The 19,875-nt window shown below is 35.3% G+C and overlaps 1 protein-coding gene across 5 annotated transcripts in view; it reads left to right on the forward strand.

Moving 5' to 3' along the window:
- The window catches only part of LOC141449514 (uncharacterized), a 195,413-nt gene that overhangs the window by 144,330 nt on the left and 31,208 nt on the right, over nt 1-19,875 (forward strand). For all 5 annotated transcript variants that reach the window (XM_074119032.1, XM_074119036.1, XM_074119035.1 and 2 more), the window contains exon 4: nt 3,947-4,087. In XM_074119032.1, the coding sequence (XP_073975133.1) occupies nt 3,947-4,087 (141 nt within the window). The remainder of the gene's footprint in view (nt 1-3,946; nt 4,088-19,875) is intronic.

Consider the following 19,875-nt stretch of genomic DNA (forward strand, 5'->3'; position numbering starts at 1 on the left):
AGTTTCCTATTATCTATATTTTCTATCATTTTAAAAATATTCTTTATATTTTCAGCAGTGAATTTACGAGGGTCGTTTGAAAAGTCCGTGCAAAAATAAAAACTACTTAATTTTTTGGGGTAAACCTTTTTTATTTTTCAACATAGTCTCCTTTTAGCTTATACACTTCGTCCAACGCTGCTCTAGTTTGTTGATCCCTTCCGAATAATAGGATTTGTCAAAGTCTGAAAAATAGCCATTCGTTTCTGCAATCACCTCCTCGTTTGAATAAAATCTTTTTCCCGCCAGCCATTTCTTCATATTGGGGAACAAATAGTAGTCCGAGGGAGCCAAGTCTGGAGAATAAGGGGGATGTGAAACGAGTTGGAACCCTATTTCCATTAATTTTGCGACCACAACTGCTGAGGTGTGAGCTGGTGCGTTGTCGTGATGGAAAAGGACTTTTTTGTGGGCCAATCGTGGGCGTTTTTCTTGCAGCTCGGTTTTCAAACGGTCCAATAACGATGAATAATATGCACCTGTAATAGTTTTACCCTTTTCCAGATAGTCGATGAGGATTATTCCTTGCGAATCCCAAAAGACAGTCGCTATAATCTTTCCGGCCGAAGGAACGGTCTTCGCCTTTTTTGGCGCAGATTCCCCCTTGGTAACCCATTGTTTAGATTGTTCTTTGGTCTCAGGAGTGTAGTGATGTATCCATGTTTCATCCACAGTGACGAAACGACGCTTAAAGTCCTGCGGATTCTTCTGGAACAGCTGCAAACCGTCCTTGCAACACTTCACACGATTTCGTTTTTGGTCAAGCATGAGCAATCGCGTCACCCATCTTGCGGATAGCTTTGTCATGTCCAAATGTTGATGCAAAATATTATGTACCCGTTCATTCGAGATGCCCACAGCACTAGCAATCTCACGCACCTTCACTCTTCTGTCATCCATCACCATATCATGGATTTTATCAATGATTTCTGGAGTAGTAACCTCAACAAGGCGTCCAGAACGTTCAGCGTCACTTGTGCCCATATGGCCACTCCGAAAATTTTGAAACCAGTTATAAACTGTTCTAATCGAAGGTGCAGAGTCACCATAATGTTTATCAAGCTTCTCTTTAGTCTCCTGAGGCGTTTTGCCTTTCATAAAGTAGTGTTTAATCAACACACGAAATTCTTTTTCGTCCATTTTTTGAAAATCACTCGACTTCCTCGATTCAAACGAATGCCAAACACAAAGAAATAGACCGATCTGGCTGAAACTTGGTGTGTGTTCTTCCAAGAGATGCTACTAACTAAACATAACCTCGATACGCGCCAGTAGTGCTATCTCTCTGACTTTGCACGGACTTTTCAAACGACCCTCGTAGGAATTAGGAATGTGATTTTGGGTTCAGTTTAAGTAAAATAGATAAGTTAACAGCCATTATGCTAGCTGGGTGTTGACCTGTTGAATTCTTTTTCCCTACGCCAAACTGAGTGTGAATTAATCCCATTCTCTGTCTTGTAGCCAACCACAATCAAGATCCCGCGTCTGTAAAGGTTGTCAGCGCGTGTTCATTCAATTAAGAAGCTCAACACATAGCTGGCCCTATTAACTTGGACCGCCAGGAAATCAGGAAGACATCATAGGACTTATCTGAACAATATGGCTCCCATTCCTAGCGCAGCTGAGCCTATAGTCTCAATCTCTGCGTCAAAATTAGAATAGCAATTTCACTCATGGAGTACCCTGACGCTATAACACCTCTCTTCCGATCAGCACTTTTATCTGAATAGATGTGGAAACCAATCGTCAGTAGGGTAGGAGTTGCAGATATGCTCTAACGCTAAGGAATCCTTAGGGATTCCTCCGTTATATTGTGTAGCCGACTAAAAAGCTATAATGAGGGACTCATTTACCAAGGAAACTTGATTACCCAATTATCTTCCATCTCTTCCGATTACACTAGGACGACAATGTTTTTAAGTCCTTAAGATGTGCGAAAAACTGATACCAATCGATGGCCAAACTTGGAGAAATCTTCGATGATGTAACCAATTTAAACCCTTCTCTTAGAACCTAATGAAAATTCCAGAGTTCATTTCACACACTCTCTGAGCTCCGTTATAAACTATTTTTTTTTTCTTTAAGAGCGCCTGAGAGCAAGACTACCGTAGGATTGTCATAGATATCAGGGCAACAGCATTTATAAATAATAAATTACTACAAAAACAGTGTAGATAAAGCTGATAAGTTTAATTAAAAGACTTGTTATTTGAATGGACATCTGAATAAGACTTTCAAATGTTTATGGAACAGAATTCAATATAGATTAATTAGTTCCTGGATCCAATAAACAGGGCACACACTGTAGCTGTTGATTTGAGATGAAGGTAATGATGCTCAGGGCGCTTGATCAACTGCAACACTCATATGAATAGTGTTGTGATGCTCGCAGTGCTCTAATCAGTAATATTGTTCAAGTTTTATTGATGAAATTAGTATTAAAAGCCAATGAAGTTGACTAATCGCGTGCTATTCACCATCTGAAACGAGATTAGACGGGGACTCCCACCGACAAAGATAGATAGAATCTGCTCATATTGAAGTGCTGTGCTTTCCTCCCTTGGTATTTAAAATATGCTCGTTGTTCTCAAGATATTGGGGCTACCATCAGTTCATTTCACCATCAGATCTCTATATTACCATTCCCAAGAAATTATATAATTGTGTTGCAATGCTGATTATTATCTTTCTCACCACTTGAATGGATCGATTATATTGCGTTACTTCAATCATTTTGCGGTTTCAAAATGTGTTAACTATTAGTAATATTTTTAAATATTTCTAACAAAACGTACACATTACCCTAGCCCCAAAGATATTATTATCTTTTTTCAAATGTTTCTGATATACTTCTATTTTCTTATTCAATTTACTACTTTCAATTCTTTCATCACTTGACTGTTTTCTGCAATTTTACTTTCTTCCTTTGATACATTAAACTGTTCGCAGTAACTTGCTGTCGAAAATAATTCCGAGTTACTTAACAATGGCAGACCAAAGTCCGTCTTTCCCCGTGGCTGGCATAGGACATAATACCGTCTTACGTTTGCAAAAATGAGTAGCCAACATGGTGCTATCTGAGTTATTTTAATTTTACATTTGTCGCAAAATCTTTTGACAGTTGCTGTTGCATCTGCTTGCAATCGTATCGTCTGTACTGTGCGTTCAAGGCCCAGACTTTCCATCCCTAGGGTGAGGCAGTAAGTTAAGATAAATTACGAAGAGGAAAGTGATCAATATGGATTCCTTGGAACAGCTGCAGTTATGTTACTTAGTTGTGAATATGGAGGAATTAAAATCAATAAAAAGTTATGAATGGATAGGTTATAACAGTGAGGGATTGTGCTCAATTAGCCTGTGTCCGTACTAAGCCAGTGTGCCAGACAGCGTCTGACACCTATTGATCCTGATTGGCGAAATTCTTTGTATATCCATACTTATATCACTCAAGAGACTTAGTTAATGGGTCATTGGGTAATTTAGAAGGCTTTGGAATAAGAATAATTTTCTATAGATTTTCAATAATCCAACAGTGCTAAGGCCTCAAAATTCTCTCTTGTATTCTTGTTTTTATTGACGCAGCATTATTATCTCAGGTGAAGGGGCTGATTGTAAGCGCATGACTAAGTTAGGTTAGAGATCGGAGTTTAATAAATGGTTTTCCAATATGAGGCTTAATAAAATGGTTTTGTAGCAATGCTAATACAAATCATTAGGTCCTACTTCAATGGTAGAAGAAACTGCCACTCTTTATTGAGAAAGAATCCTTTTTCTTGAGTTGTAAAGCCCTCGTAAACCCTAATTGCGATAAACATAAGCAAAGATTAAACACTCAGCTTATGTATGTATTCACTGTATTAATAAAGTGGTGTACCAGTAATATAAAAGGTTTGCTTCTTGTTTACAGGCAGAGAGAGATATTTTGGCTAACTCCAATCGAGAGCTGGAAAGGCGCCTTGAAGAGAAAGACACGGAAATGCATGAAAAAGAGGATGAATTGTTCCTTCAGCTGGAGAAAGCTATCAGATTGGAAGAAGATTTTGAAAAGGTAAGATACATATTAGAATCTTTCGTTGCTCTCTTTTTGTAAATAAAGCATTGGATACTGAATTAGACCATGTACAAATGTAAATGAAACTCTTCTATCAGATCTTCTTGTGTTCAAAAATAATCGATAATCTTTTGTTGCCAATGAGAGCAACAATAGGTCTTTCTCTTTTCACATTTTAGTCTGTTATTAGAAAATCAATACTTGGAGCATTTTCTAAGATTTACAATGAATAGATATGGTATTTCTAAATGAGAGGGAATATTTTGTTTTAGTTTTCTTAACCTCATCTTTTCATCTAGTTCTTTGGTTATTTCACTTTGGTTCTTCTCTAAAAGAAAAAAAAACAAAAAATTTTCTCGAGTAATTATTTCCTTTATAGGACGAAACTGAAAGAGATAAGAACTCATCTGTTAACGGTATGTGTTTTGGGCACAATTAACAATTTTTTACTTTTTAAGGTAATAAAATTTAGTAAAAAATTAGGTAAAATATTATTTGTATTGAAGCATGCAGATTGGCACTAAGGTCAATTATACGTTTGTTGTAATTGACATCAGTATATTTGTGGAAGATATAGCGGTTTCTATGTAAATTCTGGTACTTTATATTGGTAACAAAAAAATTTTAGTTCTTAGTTATTTTTTTGTTTTCTTGTTTTCTTTTTTTTTTGGCATTGGCTTTCGCCATACAGCCAGCATCTAGGTGCTTATCGCTAGAATATCACTCACTCTCCATTCTTACTTTTAAATACATTCGCTTCTCACATTCATCCCTCTACTATACAGGGTGAACCAGTAAGTATTGTCCATAGGCCTACTGTGTGTAGTACATCTAAAATGGAGTTCAATGACGTATTGGCCAACTTCATATTTTCCACTGTTCTTGAGTGACGTCACTTTAATTTTTTTTCTAAAATCATTACTTTTTTCCTATAAAAATGTTATTACTCAAAAAGTTTTAGTCCAAACTCGATTCCGATGACACGGTTAGAAAGACAGATAAATTTTCTAAAAATTGATACCATTTCGAAGCATAAGTTATTCTCCAAACAGCCTCAATCTTCCTCCGAATGCTGGAAAAATAAAAGTAATCGAAATTTTTAAGAAAAAACTCATTAGGCCCTTACGTGATCATTATCAGGCCCTAGGTACTGGCACTTTTTATAAAAGTTTCCTTGTTTAATGGGCTTTCAAACGGTATATCATTTTCCAGGATTCCTTTTATCTTTGTATGAGAAATTACGTTTGTTTTACAAGAAAACGTGTTCACGAGCACTCAACAGTGTTAGTTTATCAAGTTGTTTAATTCATTGAAAACTCTTTTAGATGGACCAATAGTCAATTTTAAAGTAGGCTGTCTTAAAATAAGGAAGTCAAGGTTAAAAATTGCACTTAAAAAAAAAAAAAAAATCTGATCTCTCTGAAATATTTGAGAAAATGTTAGGAAATATTTTAAACAAGTACTAGGTACTATTTTTATAAACAAAAATTCATTTAGTTTGTATTTACTCCAAATTACAATTTCACACTCAATTACATTGTTGGAAAAGAAGAGTATGTGAATAAACCCTTAACAAACAACACCTTAACAAACTTTTTAAAATATGGAAAATATGAAGTTGGCCAATACGTCATTGAACTCCACTTTAGATGTACTACACACAGTAGGCCTATGGACAATACGAGGGTCGTTTGAAAAGTCCGTGCAAAAATAAAAACTACTTAATTTTTTGGGGTAAACCTTTTTTATTTTTCAACATAGTCTCCTTTTAGGCTTATACACTCCGTCCAACGCTGCTCTAGTTTGTTGATCCCTTCCGAATAATAGGATTTGTCCAAGTCTGAAAAATAGCCATTCGTTTCTGCAATCACCTCCTCTTTTGAATAAAATCTTTTTCCCGCCAGCCATTTCTTCATATTGGGGAACAAATAGTAGTCCGAGGGAGCCAAGTCTGGAGAATAGGGGGGATGTGAAACGAGTTGGAACCCTATTTCCATTAATTTTGCGACCACAACTGCTGAGGTGTGAGCTGGTGCGTTGTCGTGATGGAAAAGGACTTTTTTGTGGGCCAATCGTGGGCGTTTTTCTTGCAGCTCGGTTTTCAAACGGTCCAATAACGATGAGTAATATGCACCTGTAATAGTTTTACCCTTTTCCAGATAGTCGATGAGGATTATTCCTTGCGAATCCCAAAAGACAATCGCCAAAATCTTTCCGGCCGAAGGAACGGTCTTCGCCTTTTTTGGCGCAGATTCCCCCTTGGTAACCCATTGTTTAGATTGTTCTTTGGTCTCAGGAGTGTAGTGATGTATCCATGTTTCATCCACAGTGACGAAACGATGCTTAAAGTCCTGCGGATTCTTCTGGAACAGCTGCAAACCGTCCTTGCAACACTTCACACGATTTCGTTTTTGGTCAAGCGTGAGCAATCGCGGCACCCATCTTGCGGATAGCTTTGTCATGTCCAAATGTTGATGCAAAATATTATGTACCCGTTCATTCGAGATGCCCACAGCACTAGCAATCTCACGCACCTTCACTCTTCTGTCATCCATCACCATATCATGGATTTTATCAATGATTTCTGGAGTAGTAACCTCAACAGGGCGTCCAGAACGTTCAGCGTCACTTGTGCCTATATGGCCACTCCGAAAATTTTGAAACCACTTATAAACTGTTCTAATCGAAGGTGCAGAGTCACCATAATGTTTATCAAGCTTCTCTTTAGTCTCCTGAGGCGTTTTGCCTTTCATAAAGTAGTGTTTAGTCAACACACGAAATTCTTTTTCGTCCAGTTTTTGAAAATCACTCGACTTCCTCGATTCAAACGAATGCCAAACACAAAGAAATAGACCGATCTGGCTGAAACTTGGTGTGTGTTCTTCCAAGAGATGCTACTAACTAAACAACCTCGATACGCGCCAGTGGTGCTATCTCTCTGACTTTGCACGGACTTTTCAAACGACCCTCGTACTTACTGGTTCACCCTGTATTCCTGCCATCCCTATAGCTTAACCGAATATAAAATCACGTAATCCTTCTCTAATCATTTTCTTCCATTCATTCTAATCGGCTATAACGTTTAACTACATACATATTTCATTGCTAACTCTGCTATAGATTTAAGAACATAGATGTTATTACTTGCGCCGTTAAAAACATAAATATTTATTCCATTTATGTTCTAACTAGAACCATATACGATCAAATTTATTGATTTCACTTCATTTAATAATTATTACTCGATAGTATTGATCACTAAAACTCCCTCCTGATCTCTCCCCAAATAAAACAGAAATACTCAAATAAGAGTATAGGGAGAGTGAATTGAACTCACGCCTATGAAGTGAGTTTTAGTGTCGTATTGTAGGTTTTCTTTATCAAATCTATGTCCTAATCCAAAAAACAAAAAATTACTACGGTTGAAATAATTTTAAGGAAATTCCGGCATGGTTACGTTTATCAATCTTTTTGAAATGATTAACAATGTTTTTCACGTGTTTTCTTATAATTAGACTTCGTTTACTCTTAATTTGAGTTCCAAATCATTATTCTGGAATAAATTTATTTACTTGTAGTTGTCAGTTAATTTCTATGAGAATTCTATTCAGATTTCAGTGAGCCTTCTATATTTTAAATTTTATCCGGCATACATTTTTATTGTATCCTCGACCGGTTTCGGAATTCATTCCTCATCAGTGGTAAATTAAACATTTTGGTGTAGAGATTTCAATTTCACTTACGTTTCCTTCTAGCACTCCACTTGCTGACTCTACTCTGAGAATTCTGTAACTAATAATAAGGGCTGTGGTATTTTGAGTTTGATAAATTGAAAGATTTAAAAAGCTCCTCTCACTAGAGTGGAGTAAGAAAGAGTAAAAAGCCAAATCAATGTATTGTACAATGATTGGCAGCTTCGCTCCATATTGTCTGTTGACAGGCATCAGCCAAACTTGTTAAGTGGTTGACATTGAAAAATGAAGATCAATCAAGTTTTCTCACATCTGCGTGTAACCAGTTTACAGAGACCAGTATTAAAACAAAAAGAAAAATAGGTATTCAATTTTTTGTGCCTTCTGGCTTTTGAACTACATCCATCAATTTAACGAGCAAAAAATTGAAAATCAAATGTAATTAGCACTTTTACAAATAGCCAAAACTCCAAACAAATAATTTAGTTTTGCCATGGACAACTTAATCATTATTATTACCACCATACACCTGGTTTCCCTTTTTTCATATTAATTTCGTAGTGGTCTTTGTTTAGAATATGACGCGATGTGTGTCTAAGGAATTAACTCGGAGTAACGTGAAAGTAGCCTCAGGCAGTGGCTGGGGCAGCCAGTTTTCCTTCTGGGATTTTATGAAGGTATAATTACAATGGGGAATATAAAACATTAATTCGGCGGTTGTTTTTTCTTAAGTGATAAGTGACCTTACATAATTTGTTGCCATATTTTTGATAAATTACGTAGCTAAATGCATTTCAAGGATATACAACAAGTATCGCCGAGTCCAATTTACATAATTAGCAGTTATTCAATTTTTCAATAGCTTAATTACATTTTTTCACAGGGTGTTCATTTTAAGACGGCTCAAATGCATTTCATGCTTAAACGGTTAATCTGAGCAAAAAATGGCAGAGGAAAAATTTGTTGCCCGTCACCTCTAGTTTCAGTATATGTGACTTGATTTTAGATTCTTGCCCGCTTACGCGGCTGACGCTCGACCAAAAGTGAGGGTTTGCAGTTGACCCCCATTTTCATATACACAGTTTTAAAGAGTATAAAAAGTTATGAAAGAAACCGGAAACCGCAATTCGATATCTTCAAAATTAAAGGTGCTAGGTCATTTCAAAATCTGGTATTTATTAATAATATTTCAATTTTATAACTTGTTATCAAAGAGAAAGAAGAGCAAGCGATAGATCATTTTTATGTACTTTTTCATCCCCTTTCTACTAAAAATATTGCCAAGGCCGTAAAGCTAGTATTTTTCCTAATATCGGGAAATAAGACGTTTTCCGAGTGATTTTTCTAAGAAAAATCAAATGTTAAGAGCTTTAGATGTTCTCAAGCATACACAAAATGGCTAAAAATTAATTTTACATCTGTTAAAAACAAGAAGGTTATATTAATTATTTGGTAATTTTGGGAGAGTTTCGTTTAATTTCCAAAAAAAATGGAAACCTCCTGCCACATATTTAAGTGATCAATATCTTTCATGTAAAGGATCAAACTTATTCCTTAATTTATCAAATAATGCACTTTCTTCAACTTATGAAGCATGTACTGTGCCTTCAAAGGTGCTTCCTCAGATACAGAGAGCAGTTGATAACCTCCTGGCTAACCTGGCTTGCGTGCCAGAGGAGGTTAACCGTTTAAGCATGAAATGCATTTGAGCCGTCTTAAAATGAACACCCTGTATATCCGAAAAGTGGAGAATTTTAAACAGTCAACATCAACGTTCTTTAAACACGAAATTTGATATCTAAATCTTAAGTCTTCGTTGACTAAAACTAGGGTCGACGTTTTGGTCAAACTGTATTAATCGAAAATTATGCTTTGTTGGATCCGTTTTTTCGATTTTTTCAAAAACGGTTCTAACGATTCTCTTGTAAACTTGGCGCACACATTCTACCCGATTGGATCTATAATGCTTATTTGATACATATAGTATTATAGTAATTCTGTGGTATTATTCCTCCTAACAAATATGTATATTAGTAGAAGAAAATAAACATGTTCTAAAATTCAGTGACTAACGTCTTCTAACCAAACTCTCCCGAATATCGAACTTGTATTGGTTCCCTTACATATTCTGAAAGTATTTGATGATTAGATGAACAGTTTCAGTGGTAAGGAAAGTATTGTTGCCAACAGGATCTTCGATCCTTAATGGCATTATTTAGAAAAATAAAGAGAAACTAAAAGAAATACCATACAGCAGTAACGTTGGCCAAATAATGCAATCGATTAATCCTGCGTGAAAGTATATTGCTCTTGCGGAACTCTTCGAGTTTGACTTGATGACACAGTTATTGCCGTCTGTTAGAGAAGCTGTTTCTAAGTATTTAAGTTTCTCCAAGATAGGCTTTAGAGGCCGAGGTCAATTTTACTGCACACCATCACTGCCTGAATTGGTAAGGCACTTAGTTGGTTATTTTATTTGCTTATCTGTTGTTGGCTTTTGGGTGTGCAAAGAGTTTATTTGTTTAGAAAATCAAATCCAAGAAATAGTCTGATTAACACTATAGGTATAATCGAAGAAACAGATTGAGGCTCTTGAATTTAAGTCAGAGCGCATTAGAGAGAAGGGTTCAGCTCAGAGGTCCTGGCTCCCAGTCCAGGCTGGGCTATCCTTAGATTGTTTTCCTTATTGCTCACCATCCTCTGAGGGGTAATATGACAACTTGAAGGAAAGAGCATTGTCCAGTAGTTGGCACATCCTCAGGAGAAGTATGGTCCTCAGACATCGAAAAGCAATGTTTAATACGTACTTTAAAAACAAAAGAAAATAAATAAAACAAATGTTTTTTATTTTCAAAAATCAAATTGTGCCCTAAAGATTGCTTTTTTCTTTGGCCATTTTGTAGGCGATTCACAGTCCAAAAACAAAGGAGATTTCTCTTGTTTTGATTTACAGTACTCCTGCAATTAACTACTCTAATCTGCTATTCCTTTCGTTCAAAATTAAAGTGGTCTGCTGCTTCTTAGCTCTAAGTAGTTAGTTGCATATCTCCTCCACTTCCATTCCATTGAGGACGTGGACTTGTGGCAGCTGCTGTAATTATTCTGTGTTTAGTTTGTAATTTGTCCAGAACATCACTAGACGTTCTTGCTAGCAGAAAATCAGTAGTCTTGTAAACAACACTTGGTCACAGAAAAGAAAAACAAATCTTCAGTCACACTTCAGCGAATTATCATAGCCCACAAATGTTTTAGATCAATATGGATTGGTTGGCCCTAATTTTTTTAAAGATCGTTCCTGGATTGTGGAAAGTAGATTATGATAGACAACATAGTTGCTTTGTAATCTAGAAATAATGTTTAACAAGCCTTCAACACCTTGAAGATTCAAGGCGGCCAATATTTTATCGCATACATTCCTCTACGAATACATACTTGCATTCTTACGAATCGCACTGATTCATATCACTTATAATGTACAGAATTCTCTCTCTACATGAACAGAATTCAAAATCATTCATTTAATTTCTATAGAGGTATATTGTAAAATATTACCCAACACTGCGGTACGTAATTTTGTGGACAATAGACTTGCAATAAATAAATAAATAAAAAGAGTGTTAAGACTCTTTTTACTCTTTTTATGCTCATTTACCATATTCACGTAACATTCGGGTTTGTTTTTTCTCTTAATGCTACTTCAAAAACCCTATTGTGAATAAGTAGACAGAAGTAGCTGGTGCGTTTCTGAAGACTTTTGAGGGAACGTCTGAACACGCTGGATGTACTAAAGGTGCCTGGTGTTTACCTTAGTGCCGCTTACATCCAGATCAATTGCGTAAATTACGTAACGTTGACAAATTGGCCCTTTCAAATCGTAATTTAACATATTTGTAACGAATACGTTCTTACACATTACGTTAAAATGAGTGAATAATCTAAAAAAAGGTATTTTTTTGAAAGCTTACTGAGGTATTATTCTTATTGTGTATTCCAGTCTAAGTCTAAAATAGTTATTTTTGGTAATGGTTGTAAAAGATCGCGAAAAGAAAAGTGGTACTTTGATAATGAAGAAATTGAAGTTGTAAATAACTATAAATATCTCGGGCTTACTCTTACCCCAAAATTATCGTTTAAAAAACACCTAATTGGAAAAGTTAATAAAGCAAAGTTAGGGTTAAATTCTGTCTGGCACGAATTGATTGAAAATAAATGTGTATCATTTGATTCTAAAAATCGGATATTCAATAGTGTTAGTCGATCTGTCCTGTGCTATGGGGCACAGATTTGGGGGGGAACGGAATATGTCGAAGTCGAAAAACTATTGAGGTTCTTCTTGAAAAAACTCTTCAGGTTGCCCAATTACACACCAACAGCCTTCTTGCACTTAGAGACCGGAATACTACCCCTATTTTTGTTTACATTAAAACTGCACCACAACTATGTTATTAAGATCATGAACCTTCCTGAGGATTGTCTCACTAGGAAACTGGCGGTGCAAGTGATTAAGCAGGACTTATCTTGGTTTAACCATATTAAAAAAGTAATGAAAAGTATAAATATGGAACTGTCCTGTCACTTAGTAATGTTTCTGAGTGGGATGGTGTATTCCGGAATATTCGAATACGTTTAGAGGCACGGTTCCAAAACAAATTCGTTGAGGGTGTAGCTGACAATGAATATTATAGGCATTATAGAGTGCTTCAATTAAATTTGGAGCATGGTCATTACCTGACTAGTAATATGTCCTTAGACCATATAAGATGGATCATTGGAGTAAGAAGTGGTACAATAAAATTAAACAACTGTCCATTTAAAGATGAATTCGATGTGTATCCAATGTGTAATATGGAGGTTGTGGAAGATTTGCATCACTTGATTGATTGAATGTCCAGCGTATGGTGATCTAAGATATAAATGTTATAAAAGAACCAATTTGTCCACCATAGAGATGGTCGGTTTACTGAATGGAAAAGACTGGATACACTAGTCAATTATTGTAAATCTGCATATTTACGAAGAAATGTGAATATTATATAGATGTCACATTTATTGAATAGTAACCAAGAAGAAGAAATTTTGATTTTGTTTTTTTTTTTTTGTGTTGTTGTTCATTAAAGTGTGTATAAATTTAGTTTATTATCACCATAAGTTGGTTTATTTTATTTTTTGTTCGTACAATTTACTTATTTCATCTTTTAGTTTGTATTTTTATTTATTTTGTATATGTTTTTTTTTCCCCACTCTGTAACGGTTGTACAACCAACATAGTGCCTTTATGTACATTCATTACAAGAAGTAATTTTTTGTCAAATTTATGTTATTATAAATAAAGATTATTAATTAATTATTCCATTTTAAGCTGTTAGTTTTGTTGATTTTGTCAAATTCTATTGTAGTGCTTGCAGTCAGGTCTGAAGAGCAAACTATAGGATCCATTCAGTCTCCACTCTAGATTAGCGATAGCAGAAACAAAGCGCATTTAGTCATAGACACTTCTCCGTGAATTTGAAAAACAAACTCTTATAAGGATGACTATTAAGGGAATCATGTCAAATTTTTGGAAATTAAACTTCTGTCGGAAAAACATTTTTCCGAAGCAGAAAATGTGGTTTCTAGTGTTAACCTGTGCGTGGTTTTTGTAAATGAAAAGAAAATTTCAAAAAGTGAATATCATCACCAACATCATTATTGATGATTTTCAAATCAGAAGGAGAACAGGACAGAGAGTTTTTGAAACGATTCCTCACTACGGAAGGACCACAATACTGAGCCGTTTTTTTCATTTTACACATGTTCTAGAATAGCGTCTCTTAGTTATTTCTAGATTATAAGTTATTTAATCTTTATAAGTGCACATTTTTAGTATAATTTCTTCGGTTTAAAACATATTTCTGGTGTGGAGGATTTTCAGTTCTTTCTGTTAAACTATGAAACGACAAAATTCATGGTTTGAGAACTGAAATCCTACTAGAACCGTGGAATTAAGACTATTGAACAATAATTTTGAAATAAATAATAATTAGGGACTTTTTTTTTTTGAGATGTAGCTCACTGGAGCGCAGCTCCCGGAAGTGTATACGTAAATTGTAAGATCAAATTTGTATTACATTGTAATATAAAAGTTTAGTACTACTTTCCTAAATTACTTCGTGTGGATTCATTCTGGATGCGTTCCAAGAACTATCCGGATTGTCTCTTGCTTTTATCAGTTTCTCCTTATTTATCATTAGAGTCAATTGCAGATTCAAATTTTTGTAGAAATAATCACTAAAGATGGACTTTATTATAAATAGTGCAGTTGAAATTTAAAAACGTTTCTAATAACAAATGAAACAGATTTCCATTTTATTTAAAGGGTTTCTGGCAAATCTATTAGAAGTCTTTTTCAATTTCAGCAAAACAATGTGGCAGAAAATTTCTAAAAATGAATCCAATCATTATAGTCTATAAAGATCATCACAACCTCATAATTACTGTCTGTATAAGAATGGTAAGACTTTTTAGACCACAAAATATATCACATTATGGCTTATTCAAAAATCATCATTTAGTTGATGTCACAAAACTGTAAAAATATTGCGATTAAAGTATATTGTTGATACGGAAAAACGTGCCATTTTATGACCTGTTTGAATTTAAATTATAATTATCCAATGCATTACATTCCTTTTCTATATCACTTTTCTATTTCCTTGTTAAGAAAAAGAAAATTTATATAACGCTCCCTAAATAATGTTTTACAAAAAAAAAAATAAAAAAATAGCATATTTTTTGAAATAATAAAGTTGGTATTTCGCTACTAATGTCTGATATAACTTGTCAGATCTCATTTTCTTCATATCCGAATATAAAATAGATGTAATAGAATGAAGAACATTCCAGTAGCAGATAAAAGAAGTTTATGGTAACAATAGAAGAAAATTGACACGTATTGTGTGTAGCTAGGGAGATTGTAATGGGCTGACAACGGTGCCCTCTATTCACTGTTTGTAAAGGTGATGAGCACAGCATTCCGGCCCTGTTGTTCTATTCAAAGCACTCTCTTTTACGATTAACTAAATCTAAAATAGTTCAGCAAACTTTCACATCATTTACACGTCATATTCTGTTCTGACGTCATGGAAAATAAAGTCATTATGTTTGCAGAACTGTTATGCTAATTCCATAAAGTTGTGAAGAGATTATTCTCCAGTTAGTTGTTTTTAATATCCAGGTGGTCGTGTCATCCTCAGAGAATTGAGCGCTGGTTTTTACTTCTTTGTCTACAACACAATAATTTTGCTTACTCCTTTTCTTCCCTCTCAAAGAACTGACTGCTTATTTGGGTGTTGAAATTAAGTTTTGTAAGTGGAAAATGTGATTAAAACCTTTTACTAGCAGGAGATGGGGCTTATTCATCAAACCATACTTCTACTTCATTGGGTCCTTAAAGTGTAGCAGCATTCCACTTTTCGTTTAATGGCTAATTTCCACTCTCTAGACTATTAAAATGCAACATCCTGCATAATAAACGATCAATTTGAGTCTCTAAAAGAAGTAGTGAAATAGCTGATTAAAGTTTATTTATAAAAGAGAGTCTGAATTCTTCTTGAGATATGACAGTAAATAGTGATGAAGCGAAATACAAAGTTCCCTGAAGAAGTATTTCGATCTCTGTTCTACAGATTATCAGACACGATAGTCACGACTCTCCTATAATTCAGATTTGATGAATTAGTGTGTGTAGCCACGCTTTGGCAATATCCAATGCTACAGTCACTAACTTACCATCCCCTAGAACAAAAAGAGAACCAGGACTCTTGCGGAAGTTCTCGGAAGAGAGGGAAGCCGGTAGTCAGGTGTAATCTTCTTGATTCAATGCACTTCTTCCTGCAGTGTCTTCACCAGACATGCCGGAATAGACTTTAATTTAAAAATTAGAAATGTTCTTAAGAAGGTATACACTTCTCCTAATCTAGTAATTGCGCCTGCTTTCTAGGGAAATAATAGGGAGCCAGTAGAGTGGGATAGAACGTTCCTAGTTCCAGATCCTTCCTTCAATTTCTCCTAGGAGAACATATCTCTCTTCCAGCCTAGAAAACCATTCAGGCAGTTTAGTGAACACCAAGAATGAGAGAGTAGCCGACAGATTTGAATTCTTCTTCTTCTAACTGGCGCTTCAACTCGCTTGCGCGAATCTTGACCTCCTCTATCAAAGTTTGCCAGTTGTCCCGGTCCAATGCTGCCACCATCCAGTTTCGGACACCAAGGAGAGTTCTTGCATCCTTCGAAACACCATCACTCTATCGCGACCTCGGTCTGCCCACTCGTCCCATATCATATATATTTTCTTTAGTTATCTTATATGGTATTTCCTCGGATTCATTCTGCCCAACGAAGGCATCCAAGCTTCACCAAACTCACCACATCGACGTCCTTGTACAAACTCCTTAGTACTGCGTTACTTCTCCGTCTCCATGTTTCGCCATCCCAAACGGCTCCATAGATCCTTCGAAGAATTTTTCTTACGAACCTAAGGAGAACAAGCTCGTCATTTTTGGTGGTGACCCAGCACTCTGAGGCGTACGTTAAGACGGGTCGGATAAGGATCTTATAAAGCCGGAGAGTAACTGATTTATAAAATGATCTTGCAAGCCGAAGTGTGCCCTGTTAGCCAGCAGTATTCTTCTATTAATTTCACTGTGCACGTTGTTGTCGGAATTCACCTGCGTGCCTAGATAAATAAAATTATCCACCCACTCGAAGGTGTAATTTCCGAATTGCACAGTATCCTGTTTCTGCTCCGCTCCTTTGTTTGCTTGATTCACCTCAAGACCTATTTCTGTTGCAGCACTCTCCAAGTCGATGAACGCATGTTCGACTGGACAAATTTGAATTACATTCGTAAATCTTAACACCTCCACCCCCAAGTTGGGCGTATATCCTCTACTATTCACGAGGAATTTCCAAGAACGTCAAATGCTCTCCGCCCCTTCGAAGTAACTAGGAAAGGCTGCTTACTCCAAACAAGCACCCTATACCTGGAGCCTTAATTTTCGACACATCCAACCTTGTTCTGTGTAAACTTTGGTACCAGAACGTATGGTGCTTTAGAGGATTACGCTGCGGAAGAGAAAAGAGAAGCAGTTTGGGGTATCTCGCTCCCTTGCACCATAAACTTCCTTCCTTCTCCCAAACATCTTCTCTAGTTGTTCTGAGCATGACTTTGTTTGCCCACCTCTTAACAAGATGGAGAAGTGTGAGGTTGTGGTGCCCAGAATTCCTGTTTGAAGCTGTCCTCTTACCGTCTTGTTGGCCTGGTCCAAGGAGCCCGGTCCCGGAGGTAGAGATCGGATTTTTTTCCCTCTTGGTACATATATGTTTAAATAAGTTGCATGATAACGAATAATTAGAAAAACAATTGGCACCTGGAATAAGTAATTGTGATTCACGAAAATAAATCACTGAGTAGACAAATCCTGTCTTTGTAAGCAGTATTAGGATCATTAATTTCTCCTTGTTACACTAAATACATTCCAAAATGTATGAAAGTAGAAATATTCAAAAACAGTAAATACCTTCCTGTTGAATACATTTCTGGATAGAATTATTAATTTAGCGATAAAATCAAAATTAACGATGTCTACGTAATATAAAACAAACAAAAATGGCCGAATTGTTAGCTTATTACGACAGTAATCATAGTCTGGAGAGTCGGCTTCCTTTAGATTGCATAATTTTATTTAGAATTGAAAATAGAAGCCAATATTTGCTTACAGTAAAGCAAGAGTAAGTATTTATTGTTCAAGTACACACCGATGAATAATTGTTATTTTATTATAATGGAAGGGACAAATTGTAGTTTTTTAATATTTCCTAAAATGGCCAAATACAATATAATTCATTCTAATATTAATGAAATTAAATTCTGTTCTACAATTTATGATGTAGCGTTTTATTTAATTTAATAATTTTTAATATTAAGGAGCAATTTTAAATTTAAACAAACTCCTTTTTTTTACCGAAATTTAGGTATTTTTTTGCCTCATTGAGGTTCTTTACAAAGGAATTATTACACAATTTTAATGAAGCTTTTAAAATTTGCAAAGTATAAATAAATAATTAATGAATAAATACTCGTACATTTGAAGAAATCTTTTTGATTTTTAGAAAAGTAAAATATAAAATTAAAAAGCTTGGACTTAAAACTTTGGTTTCACTTCAGAAACTTGTAAATATATTTTGACAGCAAGTAAGGATTGATTATTATTAATAGCTAACGTTTGATTAAATCTAATACGTCCGGATTTAGAGTACGGCGTAAATATTGTTTTAGAAGTGGATTTAAATAATTTTGGAAGCTATAATTATGCAATACCTGAACGGAACATGGGGGCCCAACCAGTGCTTCCAATATCTTCAGAATGCAGTACTTCCAAACCAAAACACTCCGTCGAATCGCTAATACTTCTTACATTGTTTCTAACCTTACCTTTCATTGAGATCTTTCTGTTCCTTTGAGGTTCTATACCTCTAGTTTCCCAACTGACTGTATTGTCAAGAAATCCTCTTAGATGATGAGGCTCCCGTGGCCACGTAAGGAAGTGCTTACTAGCGTAATTATTTTCTTTGGGAATTTCATGAGTACTATCTGTACTTGCTGCAGAAATGTATTGCAGTTGTGAAAATAATATTAAAACGGAACAGAAAGAAAATGGTCTGTACGATTGTGTGTATGTTAATAAACCAAACATCTTAAACACTAAAAAATCGAGGGAAGCTGTACCTGTATTCTTAGATTGGACCTTACCAAGGAAGTAACTGCAACCTAGCGATCAACATCCCTAAACGGGAAGTCCTACTTTACCAACAGTTGGAGGCAATAGCAGTTCTTGTTTTTTGAGGTTTCCTCAAAAATGACCTCCTTTAAACAATGTGTCCAGATTGTATTCATGGTGATGTACTACAACTATTTCCAAGAGAAATTCTATTTAGGGTACTTCTGAAAGACCATCTGAATATAATGTAAGGTTTTCGGTCCCACTCGTGTTCAAAAGGAAGAAAGAATATTGCAAATTAATATGCTCGCATATGCCGATGATTTAGTAATAATGGCGGATAGTGTACTGATGTTGCAATGTATGATTTCAAGATTCAGAGAATATACGGAAAAGTGGAATTTAAATATAAATTTAGATAAATCGAAAATAATAGTTTTCAGGAAAAACGGTAGAACGAGTAAAGTAGAAAATTGGTACTTTGATAAGCAAAAAATTGAAGTTGTGCATTCATATAAATATCTCGGCATTGTGTTGAATAGTAATTTAAATATGAAATTGGATTTGACAGAGAAAGTTAAAAAAGCTAAGATCGCTGTAAACAGTATGTGGAAACAGTTTTTTATGAAGCAAGAGATACCCTTATCCTGTAAAACCAAGGTATACGAGGCAACTGTAAGAAGCATATTATGCTATGGTGCGCAGGCGTGGGGATATCAAAGTTCTGAGGTGTTGGAAAAATTTCAGAGGTTTTTCCTGAAAAAATTGTTGCAACTGCCATACAATACACCAAATTATATGTTAAACTTAGAAACCTCATACAATCTAATTCATATTTATACATTTAAATTGCATATGGATTATGTTCGGAAAATGTTGAATTACGGTAACAATAGATATTGTACAATGGTGGCAAAGGGGATTGTAAAGCGCAACATTACATGGTATAAATACTGGACAGAAACAGCAAACACGGTGGGGATGTCTATTGATTTAGAGGCGCCAAATTTAAAAGAGCAGCTAGAGAGAATGATTCATGGGTATACATCATTATTAAGGTGTAAATCGATTGATCGAGCTGAAGCTGGGACGCATCATGGCTTTTATTATTTACTTAGAAAGGATATGAATTGCTTTAAGGATGAACATAATTTAAGAAAAATCAGTACTATAATAAAATGTAGAGGGGAACTGTTAAACCTTAATTCCAGACCATACAGTAAGGAGAGTTCTGATTTATGTTCCTTGTGCAATTTGAGTCAAAAAGAAGATGGTAAACATTTCCTTGCAGTCTGTCCTGTTTTGAGTGAATTTAGAATCAGGTATTTGGGGAAAA

Source organism: Rhodnius prolixus, unplaced genomic scaffold (genome assembly GCF_049639745.1).
Source record: "Rhodnius prolixus isolate KJV_2025 unplaced genomic scaffold, Rpr scaffold_2, whole genome shotgun sequence".
NCBI lineage: Eukaryota > Metazoa > Arthropoda > Insecta > Hemiptera > Reduviidae > Rhodnius > Rhodnius prolixus.